Consider the following 20,039-nt stretch of genomic DNA (forward strand, 5'->3'; position numbering starts at 1 on the left):
TTCGTCAAATCGTCGTTTCAACCTTTGTTTACAAAAGCAGATGTCGTTTTGAAAAATTTTGTTCGAAAATTTAATTTTCATCCTCGGTGCACGACTGTGCTGCCCTGGCTGCCCCGCGTTATGCGTATTTATAATTATTTTGAATGCCACAACTTTTGTGAAACTTGAATTCTTAAAAGTATTAAAAACTGAATGTATGACCGATGAAATATCTTTGTGTAAGTACCTATCATCAGACCAATAAACTGTATATAACAAATGTAAACTTGCAAAAAATCAAACGCCTCTTGAAGATGTTTATATTTCCTTCGCGCTGAAGTGAGACGTACGACGTACTGAATCGACAACGAACCCAAGCGGAGTTTCATCGAGAAACCCCTCAAGCTTCAGGACAACCAGCTGGTAGAATTCAACGGTCAGCACGCTACAACGTTCGGGTTGTAGGTAACTTTCTTGAATCGTTGCCGCTCTGTTGCGAAACCTGGACCAGTTTCAGCCAGCTACTCCGAAAAATAATAGAGTTTTACTGAAAATGGCCGAGCACACACCCGCCCCTACACCTTCCTGTTATTTATGGATTTGTTTGTTCCTGTTGTTCAAAAACACTGTTTATTTTGTACGTACTCTGGGCATTTATCCTGACCTCGACGCTGGATGGTTTGGGATTGATATTTTCCGGATAAGTACTTTGCCCCTGTTCATTCCGGGATCCAGGTGCTGTGGGGTGACGTTTTGCCTCTTGTCTACCCATCTCTGTCCCTTGCCATGGCACGATGTGGATTCGGTCATAACAGGCATCGCTACAGGCATCGTCCGCCGCTATACCATATCCGGATCGGCAGCGATGCAAACTTGAAAATCGACGGTGTTTACCGGGACAGCTGGGCCGTGAAGCCACTGCTCAAAGCATTCGATCCGGGTGATTGACGGCTAAGCGACTTACGGAGTAGCGTTAGATCTCGAACCACTGCGACTGCCCGGAGGAGGAGTGCTGCTTACTGCGGAAGGATCCGGCCATTTGGCTCGGCTGCGCTAAGCAGATGGCGGCCTGGCAGGCCGATTTGAATCTAGGGAGGTAAGCCGGTGCTGTAACGAAAGCGAAGACGACAGAACGATCAAAGGATATTGATACAATTTTAGGGAAACAAACCCCGATTTTTTGTAAATGTTTCAATCTAATTCAAATAAAATATTCAGCAACCGGTACCAATCTAATTCAAAGCTTAATTTTATCGGTATACGAATACGCCGAAACGAACAACCAATTATTAGGATACCTTATTGAAAGATCTGCTTAACTATCTAAATTAATATCGCTACGTCAACACGAAATACCTTAGGGCGCCTCGGCTTTTGTTCCTGTTTCTGATTCTAACGTTATGTCTGGAAGTTGCTACCGATCTTCTTGCGCTTGATGCCCTTTCAACGGCCTCTTCGCCGTTTGGCCGTCATTTTAGATAATCCCTTGCTGTCTCGGATGATTCTTCTTCCACTTCGAAGCCTGCTACGATTTTGTTTTACTCTTATCAGCGGGCACGACCGACTTGCTCTTTGGCACCTCTTTGGGGAACAACCTGGATCTCCTCATCGTACTCATCCTCCGAATAGAAATCTTGAAATTCCGGACGAATCGTCATCCCTCATTTTCCTGTGACTCTGACCTTTTGACCTCTTCTTCTTTTGCCTCTTGCTTCTTTCTTCCTCCTTCAGCTTTTTCTAACAGTTCCAGATCGATCTTGTCAATCTCGCGGACATCCTCGCCTGGAATCTGTAATCACTTTAATCTTTGCGGAAGTCCCAATCTGAAACAGCCTTACCCTTCTTGATCGAATCAGGTACGTTGGAGTGGGCCGTCACCCTGAAAACGAACCTTTGGTCGTCCTCCGTGATAGTTTTTCTGCATCCAGTCTGATCCAGCACAGATTTAGGAATTTCGTCCTCTGGAGGCAATATGAACGGCAATCGACCGCGCTGCCAGTCGTTCAAACCATTTTCGCCACTGTCTGCACATCGGTTCACCTTTTCAACAACTTTCCAGATTTTTGGCTATCTGTTCGAGAAATCGATGTGCGAACCCATTCGAGAGTCCAAGTTTTTGTGGAGATACCCTTCCGAATTGGGTTTCTAGCACTTCCTCATAATCTTCCGGGCTGTTCACCAGCCCATTCGGACGACACCTTTTCAGAACTTCCGGAAATGGTTTCAAATGTTTGGATAAACCACGCCAGGACAATCGATCAGGAAAAATTTCTTCATCAGCGGATACCAAACTTTTGTTTCCCCGGCGATTATGCCACTTTGCACACTTTTCTTACTCCTAAGGGCGTTAATAACGGACGACTTTTCCCACGTTTGGATATCCATAAGCCAACACTAATCTGCTTCTTGTCGACGTGTAACTTCCTGACCTGCCGCAGTGAGACAATCAATGCTCCTTACCGGTGTTGATGCGTCAATGAAGTGCTTTTGAAGGCGATGGTCGGATACCTTTTTACTCAGCGGAAAGCCACCCAACGCCAGCGTCACCCAAATCAAACCAACCACGGTTTCAGCCGAAGAAAGATGTTTGTGAGGCTTCTCCTTCTTCAAAAATCCTCAATATACTTGACCGCGTTCCCATCGGGTCACGGGCATCCAATACCCGCAGTAACACGTCCGGCCGAATCAATCACTTTGTGTAGTCTGTTCCAAATCCGCTTACTCTGCCCGGCAGCAAAGATCCACTCCTGCACTTGATCCTTCACCTTCATCTTCCTGTTCCAAATCACGATCCTTGCCTCGTTTGCTACCGATCCGCCACCTCCGCATTTTTGGTTAAGTCCTCCAAATCGCGCACCTTCAGCGATGGCCTCTTCCTCTGCGCGTCTTAGCCGAACGTCGTATCGAAGCTCTGTGTCCAGCAAATTTAATTTCTGATACTGTGCCGTCTCTGTTCAGCAGCGATCGGCAGATTTGTCGGCTTCATCACCACCTTTGTAAGGATCCTTTATCGCCCATCTCCTCCTGGAACTTCTGCAGCGAACTTCTGAAATCACCTGCGAGTTGGCGTTCATTTAAGGAAGAAACAATCTGAGCCACCGTTCCGCTGGCAACCCATCCTCAACGGTGCTTATGTCAAAATCTTTTACTCCTCCGGTCCCGCTTGGCTCTGAAATTTCGGTACATCTGCAGTTGTTGATGGTGGATTTGGTTCGGTTTGCCACCCTTCGCTTTTCCTTCGGTCGAGCGTTCCGGATTCATCGAGGCTTTGATTTGTTCGTGGACAGCTTCCGGGAGGCCCCCACGGAGCTGACTGGCATCGTGGCTGGCAGCGGTTTGGCACTTCTGCATATAAACAATGAATTTGAAGTTAGCTAAATTCGAATTGAGGATTATTCAAATATTATTTCAATGTAAAGCAATGAGTAAGTAATGTTTCAAAATAATGCGAAGAAGTTCACTCTTTAAAACGTGGTGGTGTTTTTTTGGTGTTTTGATTTGTGGAATGAAAGAAACGTCAAAAAGGAAAACATCCAAGAACTCACCCTGTGACTAAAATTCAATACCAACACGTCATTGGTTGAATGCAAATTTGGGTCAGCATAACTCAAAATAATAATGCTGTCCACACGCTAACCTGAAACAATCCAGATTCCAGTGGGCGGGTCGATTGTACTCGGATTTTTTCGATATTAGCAGTTGTCAAAATATAGGTAAAGTGCCCAATAGTGGACCCTCAACCAATAGTGGACCCTCCAGCCATTTTTTTTCATTATTACAGCACAATAGAAACATTTTACAGGAAATTCTTCGGGAGAACCTACCTTACAGTCCTAAGGATTTGATTATACGTTGAAAATGCTATAGAAAGTAAAATTAGATGATTTTTACAATTCTATAAAATAAACACGAGGGTGTCCATTATAGAATATTTTGGGGGTCCATAATAGGAAGAAGAACGTCCGAAACGAAACATGAAATCAAATGAAGTAATGACTATAGGGAAGTAATTTCCTATTATGACTTTAGGGGTTCACTATAGCGAATCAGTCCGACTTTTAAAATGTTAATTTCTAAAGTATCATCGTCGAGCATTTGAGTGTTTTATGTATGTATCGTAGTGAGATGAGTCGATATTAGATATCACTCAAATTAATATTTGAAAAATTCCACTTTTTATGCCAGGAAGAGCAAAATTGCCATTAGGGGTCCTATTGGGCATTTTACCTAGGTATAGCAACGAAATGTCTGATATAGCAAATATGGCGTTTGACTGGAGTAATGTTGGTGATTTCGCTGAATGCAGCAGAAAACAGGTAAGAATGGTTAATTGACAGATCCTACAGTACAGCATAGGGATAATTTTAAATGCTTATTATAAATTCTAGACAAATTAGATTAAAAATCTGATTAGTACGATACGGAAAGTTCTGAATTACATATTCGGAAGCTTATTCAATTTTTCGAATATTTTCCAAAATGTATCGATCATACAGTTCGGAACTTTTTCCGTATCATACTTCAATCAGATTTTACTACATTTTGTCTAGAATTTATAATTTGCACAAAATTATCTCCCTATCTCTCGGGCATACAGTAGACGTTCGATAACCTCCTGCAAGTCATTTAATTGCAATGCTTTAACCGTAACGATAGTTGCAACAGTTGTTATCGGACCGCCAAACTTCAACCAATGTCAGACTCAATGACAGCTGCATTATGCTGCACATTTAGATGCACTTTATTGCATCTACGTCGATTGACAACCGTTTGACGTCTAGAATGCGTTGCAGTTATCGGGACCCAGCATTCATTAACTGAAAGTAAACATTTTAAGTTATCGAATACATTGTGATGATTTCAGGGGTGACGGCGTGATTTGTAAAATAAAGATTCAAACGTCGATTTGTCTCAATCTGATACACCCCACGCGAACCATCATCGGCGAGACAGGTAGGGAGTCTTCGGCTACCTGGTGGTGTTATTGGCGTGGAGTGCCACTAGATTTGACAATCGACGTTTGAATCTTTGTTTACAAAATCACATACGTCCTTTGAGTAAGTATGAGCTGCGTTGTACTGTAGATCTGTCAAAGTTAACACTGTCGTGTGTCTTCTTTATTTTTACTTGATTCGTCTATTGTTTTATTTATTGTCGATTCTCTAGATGATACACTGCGCGGCGTTTGTACGTTCCTAAATGGGACTTGCACAAAAACTTCACGGCGAATCACTACGAGGTATGGTTGTTAAACGATACACCGCAATCACAGATAAACAGACATAACACATTGAACGTTTACTTATCAAATTAATCGTCGTTCAAACACTAACGACATCTGTTGATTTGAAAGGTTGGGCAAATCACGAACCAGATGGTGGTGCAGTGAGCAAACGTCAAACTCGAGCAAAAACGATGCGCGCCCCACGAGTGATCAAGCTGGGTCAACTAACATTATTTGAAATGACCACTAAATCAGTAAACGATGGAAATTTGACGAGTGTTGGCGTCTGTTTGTCTGTGCCGCAATGCTATTCACCCATAAGAATCGAGTAAACGGGGTGCAGAAAGGCACGGCGGTACCTTTCCTGAAGGGTTCGCCGTGTGCAATTTTGACAAAATCTGACAATAACAGTTTTTTACAAATCAATAAAGCCCCAAACGCAATACAACGGAACGGCGACGGAAACGGAAAATTTGACAGAAAGTATCCAGCTTTCCACGCTCGGTAATGGCGGCTTGTCAGTGTGTAAAACCAACGTCACTGTACTTTTGACACTACTCAGCAAGGAGAATGAGTCAACATGACCTGAACTTTAGGCAATATGTTACTCATGAGCCTAAGAAAATGATTCACGTTAGTAAACTCGACTAAAAATTACGCTATATTGCAACATCGTGTTAGGCGTTTGCTGATTTCAACGTCTGCGTTAGGGTAACATTATGTAACCTTACCCTAACGTGAGTGATTTCAGTGAGTCGACTAAAATAGGTATGTAGTAGCATACATAATTTGTGGTCACTAATACAAAAGCAATTCTCTCAATGACAGTTCGAGGTAAACAACTGTTAGAAATTGATCCATTTCAGCTCTGTCCGCAAACCGCAAAGTGAACAGCTTCAACACCACAAATAGAAAATAAATTATATAAATGGTTTGAACAGACATCCTACTACAAATCTACAAATTTGAATAAGAATTTAATTATAATTGCAAGGTAAGAGAATTCTATCAGTTGTATACCTTCCATTATAATAAACTTTTCGTCTTCCAGAGTAGAAAACTTGACGGTCTTTTTCAACGATCAGTGGTCAACATGCTGAAGAACCACGCCAAGAGTGAATTCCGTCAGATTCTATTGTTGACACAACTTAGCTGTCGATGTCAGCGATAACAAGCCTGCTAACCCATAGGAGGAATAGCCAAAGAAATCGTCGTATGTTCATCAGAGGGAAGGTAACCATGTCATCGAGTCGACGAACAATAATATCATGAATTAACTGAAGCTTATCCGAACCCCAACACAGCCTTCACTTATTCCACGCAAATATCAAACCACTTCGACTATAGCTCTACGACATCTAGCAAAAAAAGAATCACACTCTTCATGACGATGCCTCGCCACGACTGCAACTTGCCAGACGTCCTTGCTCTATCGGTGTCTAGCTTATACATCTCCCCTGAGCAGAATCCCGTTGAGAGAAGGTTTACCTGAGCTGACCAATCTCTTCCTCATCTGAGCGAATTTCCCAAGCACTTCTTGTCCCGTCTGGAAGGAAATGACCAGAATGCGCATGGGACCACCCGATACGACGTAATACTTTCTTCCAGTTGCTGTTTACGTTGCATCCCATTTGATTTTAACTCGAGCGAGTGTCGCAGAGTGGCAGAATAAGTAAGATGTAAAGCGAAATTGCCATCACTTCGACAGGTTAACCTTTTCGTTGATCAGAACTATTCGATCAGAAAGATGCATCGATCATCGATATTTTTACAATTGCTGGCTCCCGGCGATAAAACTGGTTACTGCTCATACAAAATGTATCCTACATATACCGCAGAATAATGTCCAACAAAAAAGGAAGCATCTGAAATGAGAAAATATATTTCTGCACTATGTTTGAAACTCATAACGATAGACAAAGGTATTAAGTAAAAAATAGATTCCAAATACCTCGTGGAGGATCTCAGTAATGCACTGATAGTTACAGTGAGTATCTCAAAACAATACTTTCATATTATGTTTTACAACTGTACGGACAGTATGATCCATCTGCCCCTGTTATGGAATAAAGTTACGATAGTTTAAAAGTCGATTTACGCAAATTTATTGTTTTGTCATTAATTATTCCTGTGGCCCACGTAAAATAACACGGTGCCCGGTGCCAGTCTAGGCAATTTTGGATTGAAATTGTCTCGACTTCCTGGGCATAAAAGATCAATCGTGTTAGCCTCATGATATACAATGCAAAATGGTATCCTGGCTTAGAAACCTCGCAGTTAATAACGTGGAAGTGCTTAATGAACACTAAGCGCGAGGCGGCGCTGCCCAGTGGGGATGTAATGCCAATAAGAAGAAGAAGAAATTCCATGCGCGGCGACCGCTTTTTTTCAATGCATACCTGCATCTTTCATGCCGCGTGCACGTAGAGTTGAACAGACGCTACGTTTGGCTACGAGCCTAAGGTAACTGTTTTTCAACAGCGACCGAATCAATTTGGTACTCTTCACAGTTTCAACTGCAGCATTACGTTTGGTCTATGGCCAGCTGAGCTGAACTTTCCACAAAACTGCGTACTGCGGCGTATACGCTGATTAAATAATGAAACGAAATTATTAAATTACCTGTTCGCAACCAGGTTCGCAACACTTTAGATCTTCAACTTTCGCTATTCGTATTTTATACTGTGGTGAATCTTCCTCCGTCCGGTATCGATACCATACATTTGTGGCCGAACGAAAAGTACGTTCCGCTGAACATTTTCGATTGTTATTCCTGATTTCGTTGTTCATTTTCCTGGGGGCGCTCCTCACTTCCAATTACATTTTTTCTCACTGGAGGCACTGAAGCTCTAACTCCTCAGAACATTCTTTTTGCTCCTCGAGTAATATTCTTTTCTAAGAAAATTTCTTTCTTCCTGTTGCTTAGCGCTGATTTTCGGCCGGTTATCGTTTGATATATTCGCCAAAAAATCAATGCACTTTTCACGTTCCGGCCGGAACGCACATCCAATTCGACACTTTTCAGCCGGGTACTGTAACCGGATCAAAGAAAAATCGAACGGTTAAATTCTGCACATCTTCCGCCGTATCCATCAAACAATTAAGCAATAACAGCCGCCACAAAATAATCCGGAGCACGAACGACTTTTTTCACGCGCTTTCATCCAATTCTCTTTGCAACTGAAGTCAAGTCGTTTGCGTCTTGCGCCCGCAGCCAACGCTTCGAACGTTTATTTTTTTATTGTCACCACCAGGGACTAACGAATCCCTAACGCCTAACATTTTCCGTCCTGGGTAGCTGGAGGAAACTCACTGGCGAAAAGGCCTTTTTCCTTCCTCACCCAGGAACGCCAGTGAGCTTTCCTCCAGCTAGTGTCAAATAGCAGTGACCGATTGATTTACACAGCAGCAAGCCGCCATTACCGAGCGTGGAAAGCTGGATATGGGCTAACTGTCAAATTTTCCGTTTCCGTTGCCATTCTGTTGTATTCCGTTTGGGGCTTAACTTCAGGAGTGAGAAGAGCTGGGTACCGATTGCCCAAATTTTTTTCTCTTCCACTGTTACTCAGATTTGAGTCAAGGTACCCTTACCTTGACCCTTACCCATATTAGACCAGGTCGGTGGCACGACGGCATGTTTTTGTAGCCAAATATCTTAGTTTAAAATTCATGATAGTATGCTTTGTTTACAAACTTCACAGTTGGAATCATTAGGATACATAACTGTCAGTTGGCTGCAAAACAATTCTATTGTGTGAGATAGGGATGCCACCGCTGTATTAGACTAACCACGGGTTTGCCGAATCTGGGTCACTTTGACATAATTGCGTCCTAAAGCCCTGTACTCCTTCTTATGGTTGCAACGATAGTGCATCGGTCAAGAATACTAAACCGGTGTTATAAAATTTGCAAAGTCAAATCGGTAAAAATAATATTTTTGTGTTAATTACATTTGAGGCAACTTTGGCCTGTGCAACATTTCAGAAACGAATCAACCATCATCTCAAACAAGTCATTAATCTATTGAACTATAGGATAGTGAATCTATAGATGAGCGAAAGTATGGCTGAGTCGATTTTTTGCCCGTGCACGCGCATATGACGTCACAGCCCTTAACGTTTCCATTGAAATCGTGACGTCATGCTCGTTTGGAGACACGTTTGACAGTTCGTTTGGAGACAAAGGATTTATCTTGCTCATCTATATATCTTACCATCATATATTGAACTGTCAAAGGTTGAGTCAAGTGCCCTGCGGTGTTTTGTTAGTGCGATTGAATCATATTATTCGTAAGTCAAACAAGACTGAAAATGTCGAGGAAGCATTTTCATCTATTTTAAATTTAAATTAAACAATGTTCTTTCGATTTTGAGTCAAAAGAAAAACTGATGCGTTCAGGATGATTAATTTCTGTCGTTCTCGAAAGAAAATCGAATATCAATTTCATTTTAGGACTGAATTCCAGATGAACACACCAGGTTAACGCAGTGAGCAACTGAATAAGGCATCCACAAGACAGCTGCGAACAGCTAGATTTCTTACATTGATTATCTGATCAGATTTCCGACCGACTGACAGAATCATGCTAAAGGAAATTTAAGCGCGGATTTACACCAGAAGCGAGTTCTGTCCAACTGCATACACATCTTTGTTTTGATTCTGATGTCGTCCCATCGCTGAACGTCCCCAACATAGCCTAATTCGCATACCCACCAGAATCTGGGTAAATAAAACAGAAGTACCTAAAATGACGTGTGCATGACCGCGGATGACAGGCGTTCCACCCTCCTGCGAAACTCAGTCTGCTTCCTTTTTTGGTTTGCAAAATTAGAAGTGTTCTTTTTCTTCATTGGTCCCGAATTAAGAGAACAAATATTTAGGGACTATAGATGCCCTGTTTGCCCACATGTGTTTCAAATCAGATTTTTGCAAGCTACTGAAAAGTCTGCGGATAGCGGATCACGTACTATCTTATCGATACATTAGCCTGATTTTCTGCAATTAACCGGCCAATAATCAAAAATTTTCAAGAGTACGTTTTTCGCTTTAGCCAGCTCATGGAAGCTGATTGCAAAAAATACCCTTAAAGGAAATTCTTGTTACTGGGCGAACCCTCCTAATTACTCAAACCAACCAATCACCAAACCAATCCAAACCAATCCAACCAATCCAACCAACCAATCCAACTCCAAATCCAATCCAAACCAATCTAAACCAATCCAATCCAAACCAATCCAACTAAAAACCAATCCAAACCAATCCAAAACCCAAACCAATCCAACCAATCCAAACCAATCCAAACCCAACCAAACCAATCCAAACCAACCAAACCAACCAAACCAATCCAAACCAATCCAAACCAACCAAACCAATCCAAACCAACCAAACCAATCCAAACCAACCAAACCAATCCAAACCAATCCAAACCAATCCAAACCAATCCAACCAACCAAACCAATCCAAACCAACCAAACCAATCCAACCAACCAATCCAAACCAATCCAACCAACCAAACCAACCAAACCAACCAACCAACCCAAACCAACCAAACCAACCAAACCAATCCACACCAATCCAAACCAACCAAACAACCAAACCAACCAATCCAACCAACCAACCAACCAACCAACCAACCAAACCAACCAAACCAATCCAAACCAACCAAACCAATCCAACCAACAAACCAATCCAAACCAATCCAAACCAATCCAACCAATCCAAACCAACCAACCAACCAAACCAATCACACCAATCCAACCAATCAATCCAATCCAAACCAATCCAAACCAATCCAAATCCAACCAACCAATCCAACCAATCCAACCAACAACCAATCCAAATCCAACCAAACCAATCCCAAACCAATCCAAACCAATCCAAACCAACCAAACCAATCCAAACCAACCAACAACCAAACCAACTCAACCAACCACCAATCCAACCAAACCAATCCCAAACCAATCCAAACCAATCCAAACCAACCAAACAACCAATCCAAACCAACCAAACACAACCAAACCAACCATCCAACCAAACCAACCAAACCAACCAAACCAACCAACCAACCTAAACCAACAACCAATCCAAACCAACCAAACCAATCCAACCAATCCAAACCAATCCAACAACCAATCCAAACCAACCAAACCAACCAACCAATCCAAACCAACCAAACCAATCCAAACCAATCCAAACCAATCCAAACCAATCCAAACCAACCAAACCAATCCAAACCAATCCAACCAATCCAAACCAATCCAACCAATCCAACCAATCCAAACCAATCCAACCAACCAAACCAACCAAATCCAACCAACCAACCAAACCAATCCAAATCCAATCCAAACCAATCCAAACCAATCCAAACCAACCAACCAAATCCAATCCAAATCCAACATCCAACCCCAAACCAATCCAAACCAACCAACCAACCAAACCAACCAAACCAATCCAAACCAATCCAAACCAACCAAACCAATCCAAACCAACCAAACCAAACCAAACCAATCCAAACCAATCCAAACCAACCAACCAACCAAACCAACCAAACCAATCCAAACCAACCAAACCAATCCAAACCAACCAAACCAACCAAACCAATCCAAACCAACCAAACCAACCAAACCAACCAAACCAACCAAACCAATCCAAACCAACCAAACCAACCAAACCAACCAAACCAATCCAACCAATCCAAACCAACCAAACCAACCAACCAACCAAACCAACCAAACCAATCCAAACCAATCCAAACCAATCCAAACCAACCAAACCAACCAAACCAAAACCAAACCAAACCAACCAAACCAATCCAACCAATCCAACCAACCAAACCAATCCAAATCCAACCAACCAACCAAACCAATCCAAACCAATCCAACCAATCCAACCAATCACCAAATCCAATCCCAAACCAATCCAAACCAATCCAAACCAACCAAACCAACCAAACCAATCCAAACCAATCCAAATCCAACCAAACCAACCAAACCAATCCAAACCAACCAAACCAACCAAACCAACCAATCCAAACCAAACCCCAAACCAAACCAACCAAACCAAACCAACCAAACCAAACCAACCAAACCAACCAACCCAACCAACCAAACCAACCAACAACCAAACCAATCCAAACCAATCAACCAAACCAATCCAACAACCAATCCAAACCAACCACAACCAACCAAAACCAACCAAACCAACCAAACCAAAACCAAACCAACCAAACCAACCAACCAACCAACCAATCCAAACCAACAAACCAAACCAATCCAACCAATCCAAACCAATCCAAACCAATCCAACCAATCCAACCAATCCAAACCAATCCAAACCAATCCAAACCAACCAAACCAACCCAACCAATCCAACCAATCCAACCAACCAACCAACCAAACCAATCCAACCAACCAAACCAATCCAACCAACCAACCAACCAAACCAACCAAACCAATCCAACAAACCAATCCAAACCAATCCAATCCAACCAACCAAAACAACCAAACCAACCAATCCAATCCAAACCAATCCAAACCAAACCAAACCAATCCAACCAACCAATCCAAACCAATCCAACCAAACCAACCAACTCCAAACCAACAACCCCAATCCAAACCAATCCAAACCAACCAAACCAACCAAACCAACCAAACCAACCAAACCAACCAAACCAACCAAACCAATCCAAACCAACCAAACCAATCCAAACCAACCAAACCAACCAAACCAATCCAAACCAACCAAACCAATCCAAACCAACCAAACCAACCAAACCAACCAAACCAACCAAACCAACCAAACCAACCAACCAACCAAACCAATCCAAACCAACCAACCAATCCAACCAACCAAACCAAACCAAACCAACCAACCAACCAAACCAACCAAACCAACCAAAACCAAACCAACCAAACCAACCAACCAACCAACCAACCAACCAATCCAACCAATCCAAATCCAACCAAACCAATCCAAATCAACCAAACCAACCAAACCAACCAAACCAACCAAACCAACCAAACCAACCAAACCAACCAAACCAATCCAAACCAATCCCAAACCAATCCAAACCAATCCAAACCAAACCAAACCAATCCAAACCAATCCAACCAATCCAACCAAAAACCAACCAACCAACCAAACCAACCAAACCAATCCAAACCAACCAAACCAATCCAAACCAACCAATCCAATCCAAACCAACCAAACACAACCAAACCAACCAATCCAATCCAAACCAATCCAAACCAAACCAATCCAATCCAACCAAACCAACCAAACCAAACCAACCAACCAAACCAACAACCAACCAAACCAATCCAAACCAATCCAACCAATCCAAACAACCAAACCAATCCAACCAATCCAACCAATCCAAACCAATCCAAACCAATCCAAACCAACCAAACCAACCAAATCCAACCAAACCAATCCAAACCAATCCAAACCAATCCAAACCAATCCAAACCAATCCAAACCAACCAAACCAACCCCAAACCAACCAAACCAATCCAAATCCAATCCACACCAATCCAAACCAATCCAAACCAATCAACCAACCAATCCAAACCAACCAAACCAACCAAACCAACCAAACCAATCCAAACCAACCAAACCAACCAAACCAACCAAACCAATCCCAAACCAACCAAACCAATCCAAACCAACCAAACCAATCCAAACCAATCCAAACCAACCAAACCAACCAAACCAACCAAACCAACCAAACCAATCCAAACCCAACCAACCAATCCAAACCAAACCAATCCAACCAACCAAACCAATCCAAACCAATCCAAACCAACCCAAACCAATCCAAACCAACCATCCAAACCAACCCCAAACCAACCAAACCAACCAAACCACCAATCCAAACCAACCAAACCAACCAAACCAATCCAAACCAATCCAACCAATCCAACCAATCCAAACCAACCAAATCCAACCAAACCAACCAAACCAATCCAACCAATCCAACCAATCCAACCAACCAAACCAACAAAAACCAACCAAACCAACCAACCAATCCAAACCAATCCAAACCCAATCCAATCCAAACCAAACAATCCAAACCAACCAAATCCAAACCAACCAAATCCAAAATCCAATCCAACCAATCCAATCCAACCAACCCCAAACCAATCCAACCAACCAAAACCAATCCAAACCAACTAAACCCCAAACCAACCAAACCAATCCAAACCAACCAACCAAACCAACCAAACCAACCAAACCAACCAAACCAACCAAACCAAACCAAACCAACCAAACCAATAACCAAACCAATCCAAACCAACCAAACCAATCCAACCAAACCAAACCAAACCAAACCAAACCAATCCAAACCAACCAAACCAACCAAACCAACCCAACCAATCCAAACCAATCCAAACCAATCCAAACCAATCCAAACCAATCCAAACCAACCAAACCAATCCAACCAACCAAACCAATCCAAACCAATCCAAACCAACCCAAACCAATCCAAACCAATCCAAACCAAATCCAAACCAATCCAAACCAATCCAAACCAAACCAACCAAACCAAAACCAAACCAAATCCAAACCAACAATCCAAACCAACCAACCAACAAACCAACCAAACCAACCAAATCCAATCCAAACCAATCCAAACCAAAACCAACCAAACCAACAAACCAACCAAACCAACCAAACCAATCCAAACCAACCAAACCAATCCAAACCAACCAAACCAACCAATCCAACCAAACCAACCAAACCAATCCAAACCCAAACCAACCAAACCAAAACCAATCCAAACCAACCAACCAATCCAACACCAAACCAATCCAAACCAACCAAACGCAATCCCAAACCAACCAATCCAAACCAACCAAACCAATCCAACCCAAACCAACCAAACCAACCAAATCCAACCAACCAACCAAACCAAACCAACCAATCCAAACCAATCCAAACCAATCCAAACCAATCCAAACCAATCCAACCAAACAAAACCAAACAAAACCAAACCAACCAACCAACCAAACCAATCCAAACCAATCCAACCAACCAAACCAACCAAATCCAACCAAACCAATCCAAATCCAATCCAAACAACCAATCCAAACCAACCAAACCAACCAAATCCAATCCAACCAATCCAAATCCAATCCAAACCAATACCAACCAACCAAACCAATCCAAACCAACCAAATCCAATCCAAACCAACCAAACCAACCAAACCAATCCAAATCCAATCCAAACCAATCCAAACCAAAACCAATCCAAACCAAACCAATCCCAATCCAAAACCAACCAAACCAATCCAAACCAATCCAAACCAATCCAAACCAATCCAAACCAATCCAAACCAACCAAACCAATCCAAACCAACCAAACCAACCAAAACCAAACCAACCAACCAATCCCAACCAACCAACCAACCAAACCAACCAAACCAACCAACCAACCAACCAACAACCAAACCAACCAAACCAATCCAAACCAACCAAACCAACCAAACCAACCAACCAACCAAATCCAACCAAACCAAACCAACCAAACCAAAAATCCAACCAAAACCAAACCAACTAACCAAACCAATCCAAACCAACCAAACCAACCAAACCAACCAAACCAATCCAAACCAATCCAAACCAATCCAACCAATCCAAACCAACCAACCAATCCAAACCAATCCAACCAATCCAAACCAACCAAACCAATCCAAACCAAACCAACCAAACCAACCAAACCAACCTAACCAACCCCAATCCAACCAAACCAATCCAAACCAACCAAACCAACGCAACCAACAAACCAACCCAAACCAAACCAACCAATCCAAACGCAATCCAACCAATCCAAACCAATCCAAACCAATCCAAACCAATCCAAACCAACCAAACCAACCAAACCAATCCAAACCAATCCAATCCAAACCAACCAAATCCAACCAACCAAACCAACCAAACCAACCAACCCAACCAACCAACCAACCAAACCAATCCCAACCAATAACCAAACCAACAAACCAACCAACCAACCAACCAATTAACCAACCAAACCAATCCAATCCAAACCAATCCAACCAATCAACAACCAACACAACCAATCCAAATCAACCAAACCAATCCAACCAATCCAACCAATCCAAATCCAAACCCAAACCAATCCAACCAATCCAAATCCAACCAAACCAACCAAACCAACCAACCAATCCAAACCAACCAAACCAACCAAATCCAATCCAACCAACCAACCAAACCAACCAAACCAACCAAACCAACCAACAACCAACAATAAACCAACCTAAAACCAATCCAAACCAAATCAAACCAAACCAACCAAACCAACCAAACCAACCAACCAACCAACCAACCAACCAAACCAATCCAAACCAACCAAACCAACCAAACCAACCAAACCAATCCAAACCAACCAAACCAATCCAAACCAATCCAACCAACCAAATCCAATCCAACCAATCCAAACCAACCAATCCAAACCAAACCAACCAATCCAAACCAACCAATTCCAATCCAAATCCAACCAATCAAAACCAATCCAACCAATCCAAACCAACCAACCAACCAAACCAATCCAAACCAATCAATCAATCCAAACTAACCAACCAACCAATCAAACCAACCAAAACCAACAATCCATCAAATCCAATCCAAATCCAATCCAAACCAATCCAACCAACCAAACCAACCAAAACAACAACCAAACAAATCCAACCAACCAACCACAACCAATCCAATTCAAACCAACCAAATCCAATCCAACCAATCCAAACCAATCCAAACCAACCCAAACCAATCCAAACAAACCAAACCAACCAAACCAACCAAACCAAACCAAACCAATCCAAACCAACCAACCAATCCAACCCAAACCAACCAAACCAACCAAACCAACCAAACCAAACCAATAAAACCAACCAAACCAAACCAACCAACCAACCAAACCAGTCCAAACCAACCAATCCAAACCAACCAAACCAACCAAACCAACCCAACCAACCAAACCAATCCAACCAACCAAACCAATCCAAACCAATCCAAACCAATCCAAACCAATCCAAACCAACCAAACCAATCCAAACCAATCCAAACCAACCAAACCAACCAAACCAACCAAACCAATCCAAACCAACCAAACCAACCAATCCAACCAAAACCAAAACCAATCCAACCAAAACAACAACCAAAGCCAACCAACCAACCAATCCAAACAACCAACCAATCCAAACCAACCAATCCAACCACAATCCAATCAAAACCAATCCAACCAAACCAACCAACCAATCCAACCAATCCAACCAATCCAAACCAACCAAACCAAACCAACAACCAAACCAATCCAAACCAACCAAACCAACCAAACCAATCCAAACCAATCCAAACCAATCCAACCAACCAAACCAAAAACCCAACCAACCAAACCAATCCAAACCAACCCAACCAACCAACCAACCAAACCAATCCAAACCAACCAAACCAACCAAACCAACCAAACCAATCCAAACCAACCCAAACCAACCAAACCAACCACAACCAACCAACCAACCAAACCAACCAAACCAATCCAAACCAACCAAATCCAACCAAACCAACCAAACCAATCCAACCAACCAACCAATCCAAATCCAACCCAACCAACCAACCAACCAAACCAACCAACCAAACCAATCCAAACCAATCCAAATCCCATCCAACCAACCAATCCAACCAACCAACCAACCAATCAAACCAATCCAAACAATCAAACAAAAAACCAAATCAACCAACCAACCAATCAAAACAATCCAATCCAACAACAACCAAACCAATCCAACCAACCAACCAATCTAAACCAATCCAAACCAAAACCAATCCAACCAACCAAACCAATCCAACCAAACCAACCAAACCAATCCAACCAACCAAACCAATCCAAATCCAATCCAAACCAACCAAACCAACCAAACCAAATCCAAACCAACCAAACCAAACCAATCCAAACCAAAAATCCAACCAAACCAATCCAACCAAACCAATCCAATTCAAACCAATCCAAATCCAACCAAACCAATCAAACCCAAACCAATCCAATCCAACCAATCCAATCCAAACCAACCAATCCAAACCAACCAATCCAAACCAACCAAACCAACCAAACCAATCCAAACCTTAACCAATCCAAACCAATCCAAATCAAATCCAAATCCAAATCCAATCCAAACCAAACCAATCCAATCCAAATCCAATTCAACCAACCTAATCCAATCCAAATCCAAATTCAAGTCCAATCAAAATCAAATCCAAATCCAATATAAATTCAATCCAAATCCAATCCAAACCCAAATCAATTAATCAAACCTTATTTTGAAACTAAATTTTATTTTTCCCAACAGGCTTGACAATGAAGTGAAATTGTGTGCTGATCATAAATAGTCACAAATTCGGTGCAGTATTTTATTAATGAGTTTTTTGTGTACTATCTCGTTACTTGGTTAAAGTGACTGTGACTAATGCCCTGGGTAATTTTTAAGTCATGAATTTCAACGAATAGCAGCACTGTTGTTTGCTTCCGAACACAATAAGTTGTTGTGGTCATCCAACAGGTGCTCGACCTCATCTTTCACACCAGAATAGTCACATTCCTAGAAAATAAATGCTCAAATTAATTTTATTATCAACCGTGTTTGATTAGCGTCAACATCACCTTTTGCAGCTGCTCAACCACTTCCTGCAATGATTTGTTCTCCTTGATCAAATCAACGAGCTTATCCTCCAGGTGCGAAATCTGTCGGTACGTTTCATTGCTCTTCAGGCTGATCTTTATCTCCTGATTGCGCTTACGAGCCTCATCGACCACGTTCTCGGTGACACGCTTCTTGTCTTCCAACTCCTGCAACGTTCCCGACAGTTCGCTCATCTTGACCGTTGCTTCCGATCGGGGCGCCTCCAGATTGCTGTACTTCTGGATGTTGTTCAGCGCTTCGGTTTCCTCCTGGCGCAACCCGGTCACTTGATTGATGGTACGTCTTTCGAGTATTTGCAACTGCTTCAGTTGGATGCTCAGTTTTTTGTACTCTTTGATCAGGCCGGAGTGCGAGTTCAAATCGTTCTTGGACGTGAAACCGGTACTGTCCAATTTTTCAGAGCCTATGGCTTTTGTGTTGATGCCTTGCATCGTTATTTGCTCGATCGCATAAGGAGTTACGGCCACGACAACGACCGGCAGGACCGTTAGCGGAGGAGCTCATAAATTTTTCCGCATATTGGCGGAAAAGGAAAAGAACAAAGACATGCATGCATGGGGCGAGGTGTGAAGTACGTAGAACGTGTTGGATGGAATAATCAACAGAGGAGAAGTGTCATTAAAAAGTGACTCGGTTGGAGCGCTGTCATCATCTCGGGTCGTCATCCCGATGGAGATCTTAACTGGTGTTCCGCAGAAGGGTGTGTACTTACTGCGGTGCTTATCATATTGTAAATTTTAATTAGATGGTTTTAAGATCGGTTACGTGCAACGAAATATACAGCCTTTCGTCAATATATTGAAGCTCAATTGTTAAGAGCTGAAGAAATGAATTATATTGTGTACGATTACTTTAGCTGGTCATCTATAGGCATTATTTCTCTGTTAGGGTGCAACTTGAAAACATCCCCAGTAACATTTTTGTTTCATGCTGGTGTTATAAAAGCCATGTAGAGGAAATAATGGGTTTCAAGACTGTTACTTGGAATGGTAATTTAATGTTTGTCAAGTATACCCTTTGTTCCGCTACACTGGATCTTGAATAGAAATTATCTTCAAACAAGGAGTAAAGTGTCCAACATATTTTATTTTTTCCGCGATGAAAATTGATTAATTTATGAA

The 20,039-nt window shown here is 42.1% G+C and overlaps 1 protein-coding gene and 1 pseudogene across 1 annotated transcript; both read right to left on the minus strand.

Annotated features, from left to right (window-relative positions):
- Nucleotides 1-1,316: 1,316 nt before the first annotated feature.
- Nucleotides 1,317-3,299, minus strand: LOC134222849 (nucleolar GTP-binding protein 2-like; annotated as a pseudogene).
- A 15,265-nt stretch (nucleotides 3,300-18,564) lies between these two features.
- LOC134223332 (uncharacterized) lies at nucleotides 18,565-19,366 on the minus strand. Its single transcript, XM_062702487.1, has 2 exons — nucleotides 18,879-19,366; nucleotides 18,565-18,816 (listed from the first exon to the last, which is right to left on the minus strand). The coding sequence occupies exons 1-2, from the start codon at nucleotides 19,347-19,349 to the stop codon at nucleotides 18,715-18,717; spliced, it is 573 nt and encodes a 190-aa protein (XP_062558471.1). The 5' UTR covers nucleotides 19,350-19,366; the 3' UTR covers nucleotides 18,565-18,714.
- Between the last annotated feature and the right edge of the window lie 673 nt (nucleotides 19,367-20,039).

This window comes from Armigeres subalbatus, chromosome 3 (assembly GCF_024139115.2).
Source record: "Armigeres subalbatus isolate Guangzhou_Male chromosome 3, GZ_Asu_2, whole genome shotgun sequence".
NCBI classification, from domain to species: domain Eukaryota; kingdom Metazoa; phylum Arthropoda; class Insecta; order Diptera; family Culicidae; genus Armigeres; species Armigeres subalbatus.

What these genes read in the sequence shown, in the direction of transcription:
- LOC134223332 (XM_062702487.1), bottom strand. Translation starts at nt 19,349, where the DNA reads ATGCAAGGCATCAACACAAAAGCCATAGGCTCTGAAAAATTGGACAGT. An exon ending in TGGTTGAGCAGCTGCAAAAG is followed by an intron (nt 18,817 to 18,878) that starts GTGATGTTGACG and finishes TTTATTTTCTAG; the next exon opens with GAATGTGACTATTCTGGTGT.